Source organism: Sander lucioperca, chromosome 13, assembly GCF_008315115.2.
Source record: "Sander lucioperca isolate FBNREF2018 chromosome 13, SLUC_FBN_1.2, whole genome shotgun sequence".
In the NCBI taxonomy this organism is placed as follows: domain Eukaryota; kingdom Metazoa; phylum Chordata; class Actinopteri; order Perciformes; family Percidae; genus Sander; species Sander lucioperca.
The window spans coordinates 10,627,632-10,632,824 of record NC_050185.1 but is presented as its reverse complement, the minus strand read 5'-3'; the positions used below and the strand labels follow the sequence as shown (position 1 = coordinate 10,632,824).

At 42.8% G+C, this 5,193-nt stretch overlaps 1 protein-coding gene across 1 annotated transcript; it reads left to right on the top strand.

Moving 5' to 3' along the window:
- The first annotated feature begins 277 nt into the window (after positions 1-277).
- Positions 278-5,193, top strand: cnga2b (cyclic nucleotide gated channel subunit alpha 2b). The gene is made up of 6 exons (XM_031320286.2): positions 278-386; positions 513-614; positions 2,075-2,251; positions 2,898-3,005; positions 3,136-3,242; positions 3,669-5,193. Exons 1-6 carry the CDS (start codon positions 286-288, stop codon positions 5,156-5,158), a joined length of 2,085 nt encoding a protein of 694 aa, XP_031176146.1. The 5' UTR covers positions 278-285; the 3' UTR covers positions 5,159-5,193.

Here is a 5,193-nt window from a genome sequence, read left to right as displayed (position 1 = left end):
ACAGTTGCTCTTGTAGCTGCTTTTGTCACCACAGCAACCAGCTGCTGTGTTGCGGGCCAGGTGAGGGAGTGTGGCACACCAGTCCCAGTCGTCCCCCTGTCCCCTGACTATACACACGCACCATAAACACTCCCATAGACTCCTTGTAAACCATAAAAACTCTCTTCTGCTGCCACAGTGACAGGAAAAGTCAACTGAAACCATGCTCAACACTGCCTCACATTGAGTAGATGACTGCAAAGGACGCTGTAACATGAGTGTTTGTCCACACCTGCAGGTCTGAAGATGACGGGCCACACGGCTGAGAGAAATCGGTCGCCACACAACCTGTCAGTGAAGACCACCTTGAATGAGGAGATCGAGAGAGCCGAGAGTATTCTCAGCCGGTGAGGACAACTTTAAAATCATCTATTATGTATTTGTCTTAGAGGTTTGTTTCAGAGAAGCAAAGCATATAATGTGCAAACATGTAAACGCTGACGTGTGTTTTTTTGGTGTGTTTTCACTCCCAGGGTGCCATCTGTGTGTGATGACACATCCTCAGAGCTACAAAAAATTGCTGCTCTCGACCCTAATGGACGCAATTCTTTTCAAAGGGACGGAGCCATCTCAAGGTAAAGCTCCAACATCGTGGCACGTCACCCTTCTTCACTAAGCTTTTAGAAACTAATGAAACATTATTGTGCAGCTCTATTTATGTTATTTTATCTTATTTTGTCGCAAATGTTTAGATGGCTTTTTTGAAAACAGCCCACAAAAGTTTACAGAAAGAGATTTGTTTAAGTGTTTTTAAAGGTCCCATATTGTAAAAAGTGAGATTTTCATGGCTTTTGTGATTATGAAGCAGTTCGAGATACTACATAAATACTGTAAAGGTATAAAAAAAAAAAAACTCACACTGCACACAGCTGTATTCAGAAAAAGTGCCTTTAAACAAGCCATCAGGACTTCCGTACGGTTGTGATGTCATAACTACACTAAGGAGAAAATGCTGTTACAGTGCCGTAACTGTCATTCCCCGGCTGTAATGATGGTGCAGAAAGAGGACAGATACGTAAGACCCGGTACTGCTTACAAATCAGAGCACACTTTGAGGGCTTTTTTGTGGGAGGGGGCCTTAAAGAGACAGGTGCTAAAACGGAGCTTTTCAGACAGAGGGTGAATACAGGTATATTCAGACAGATAGTATGAGAAATGAGTTTTTTAACATTAAAGCATGTAAACATGTTCTAGTAGAAACCCAAAATACAAGTATGAACCTGAAAATGAGCATAAAATGGGACCTTTAAGGTCACACACTATATAAAATAACACTTAATGTATACTGGATTCTAGCACCCAAAGACCATGATGACCAAAATGTTGGTGAAGCATTTTGTGTACTAGGAGCATATAACCAGAGAAATGGTTCCACATATTATTCTGTCATTGTGCAAAACTAATTCTTGATGTAGTTTTAGCTGTTCCTATCCCAGAGTCTAAAGAAAAAAATGCAAACATTTGTTAAAAGAAGATCAGATCAGACCATGTTGGATTTTTTCAGTTGCTTACAGAAACACTTTAAGAACAACAACTTGTTAAAAAATGGAATTTTTTACAGTAAAAGAAGTAAATGTATCCAAAAATATATGCTGGATAAGCCAAGACAAAAACAATCTACTTTGAAGAAGTTTTTCCAAAACAATTTAATATGTTTAAAGGTTACTTTTTACATTTTATTGTAAGTCGCTTTGGAAGAAAGCGTCGAAATAAATGTAATTTTTTACATAAATGTTTCAAATAAATTGTGATTCCTAGTAGAATCATCTGACCTATTGGTTCCCAAACTGGAGTTACACCAAGTAACGTAGGGAGGTACGTGACAGAAAAAAATCATATAAGAGTGCCAAAATGAGACCAAATGAGATTGTAGTCAAGCTACATAGCCATATGTCATAGTCATGCTGTTACTTTCATATATGCAGAAAAAGTTCTTCAAAATGTTATGAGAGCTTGTATATTTCTTGTGTGTGTGTGTGTGTGTGTGTGTGTGTGTGTGTGTGTGTGTGTGTGTGTGTGTGTGTGTGTGTATCAGACTGGTGAGCCTGGTGGTGAGACTGAGGGAATGGGCACACAGAAGCCTGGTGGAGGAAGAGGAGCGGCCCGATTCCTTCCTGGAGCGCTTTCGTGGCCCTGAGCTGAGAACGGCCCCCAGCCGCATCAGCAACACGCAACCAGATGCCAATGGCAACAATGCCAAAGGGATCTTTAGGTATGCCTGCCATCTGTCACCCTGAACCATTACTATGCACTTTGATATACACTGTAGGCACTGGGTGACCTGAAGAATAGAAACACGCAATCCAGTTCTAGTAAAAAAACTACCTTTGTAAAACATAATACTGATACTGTAATACTGACAAATTCTGTTGATACCAGAAACACAGACTTTTTAAAAGTCACCTCTTCTGCACACAGCATTAATGTTTAGGTTCAAATTTGCCCAGAGGTCACAACACAGTGACACTTGAGCAAATCAGAGGGCAAACATAAAGCCTCAATGTGTCCATTAGGTCATAGACATGTCCTGGTTTTAGCAAAAAGGGGCAGGTCAGCACTCAGAGGTGTTGATTCAACTCTGTGATAGTTTATGTTGCTGTATATGCGATTGCAATATACTGTACAGTATTTTTAATGTTTGCTTCACTAAATAAGGACACATAATGCATAATGCACACACAACACAAATTCTCAGTTGCTAGAAATAATATTATGTATTTCAGAGATATTGTGTTGCATTGCTCTTGCAGCTGTTTCTATTTTTCTCCATGTCTTTGCAGTAATATGTACTAACTACTCTACAGAAATATAACTGTATTATTAAGACTGTAATATTTGCAATCTCTCCATGCTTTCAGGAAAAAGTGGGATTTGTTTGTGGTGTCCCCATCCGATAACGCCTACTACCGCTGGTTATTTGTCATCGCCATAGCGGTGCTCTACAATTGGTTCTTCGTTGTAGTGAGGTAATAACACCACAGTTGTTATCTGTTAGGGCCCTGCAGCCTCCAGAGATGGGTGATGGATGTAGTTAATGGGTGCACTGTCTACTTTTTAGGTTGGAGCAGTGAATCATTTTTCATTTTATATTCTCAGGGCATGCTTTGACCAGTTACAGGTGGACAATTACATCTGCTGGCTGGTGTTGGACTACCTCTCTGACTTTGTGTACATAATGGACACTTGCGTTCGTCTTCGCACAGGTAACCTATTTCAAAATACAGCTTGTGGCGTCACGACACAATGTATTACACCACAGAAGTGCAAAGCTTTAAATTGCCAATGTGTATATTTGTATGTGATTCATAGGTACACGTTTTTGTTTGTGGAAAAATATGACAATCCTGGTTGAAATTGGCATACTTTTGGTCACTTTCAGTCCATTAACCAATGATTTGATGACCCAATTTAACTTAGCACTTCTAGAAACTTCTAGGGGGGGGGGCAAATCAAGTTGTAAACACAACACTGACATATTATCGTCTTGGGTAAATGAGAGCGTCAAACAGTAAAGTTGCAGGACAGAAAACCAAAACAATGAGCTGAAAGATGCTAAAATGCAGAAATAAAACTACAGTGAACTGAGATCACTGCTCAGCTAAATGTGTGCTCTATTCTTCTTGTTTCAGGATTCCTGGAACAAGGTTTGCTGGTGAAGGACCATGCCAAGCTTAGAGACAGCTACATCAGAACATTACAGTTCAAGCTGGATGTACTGTCAATCCTGCCCACTGATCTGGCATACATCGTCACCGGCATCCACACACCACAGCTCAGGTTCAACCGTCTGCTGCGCTTCCCGCGCATGTTTGAATTCTTTGACCGCACTGAGACACGCACCAACTACCCCAACATCTTCCGTATCGGCAACTTAGTGCTTTACATCCTGATCATCATTCACTGGAACGCCTGCATCTTCTACGCTATATCCAATTCTTTGGGATTTGGCTCGGACACTTGGGTGTACCCAGACGACTCCAAACCTGAGTTTTCCTCCCTGACTCGGAGTTACGTCTACTGTCTGTACTGGTCAACTCTTACTCTTACCACTATTGGAGAGATGCCTCCACCTGTGCGGGATGAGGAGTACCTATTTGTGGTCTTTGACTTTCTTGTTGGGGTGCTGATCTTTGCTACAATTGTGGGAAACGTTGGCTCCATGATTTCCAACATGAATGCCACCCGTGCCGAGTTTCAAGCCCGGATCGATGCCATCAAACACTACATGCACTTCCGCAAAGTCAGCAAAGAACTGGAGACACGTGTCATTAAGTGGTTCGACTACCTCTGGACCAACAAGAAAGCAGTAGACGAGAAGGAGGTGCTAAAGAATTTGCCAAACAAACTGCGGGCTGAGATTGCTATTAATGTACACCTGGAGACCCTGAAGAAAGTACGCATTTTTCAAGACTGTGAGGCAGGCCTGCTTGTGGAGCTGGTGCTCAAACTACGCCCCCAGGTCTTCAGTCCAGGGGACTACATCTGCAGAAAAGGGGACATAGGGAAGGAGATGTATATCATTAAAGAGGGGAAGCTGGCTGTGGTAGCTGATGACGGGGTCACACAGTACGCTCTCCTCACCGCTGGCAGCTGCTTCGGGGAAATCAGCATCCTGAACATAAAAGGTAGTAAAATGGGAAATCGTCGGACAGCCAACATTCGCAGCTTGGGATACTCGGATCTCTTCTGCCTCTCTAAGGATGACTTGATGGAGGCAGTGGCCGAGTATCCAAATGCTAAGACTGTACTAGAGGAGAGGGGCCGGGAGATCTTGATGAAGGAGGGTCTGCTGGATGAGAACACAGAGAGCGGCGGGCTGCAGAAAGAGGACACAGAGGAGAAGGTGGAGAGGCTGGAGTCCTCTCTGGACACACTTCAGACTCGCTTTGCCCGTCTGCTCAGCGAATACAACAACACTCAGCAACGGCTGAAGCAGCGCATCACTCTGCTGGAGCGACAGCTGAACCAAACGGACTGTGGCGTAGATGCAAGTGATGGCATGGATGCAGATGCAGAGACGGTCAATGAAACAGACCCTGGGCCTGTTGTCCATACAGATGGGTCTCCACATCGGAGTAATGTCCAAATGGAGGACAAAAAGAGCCCAACAAAACACTAACTCAATTTAATTCCATTTTATTTATAGTGTCAAAT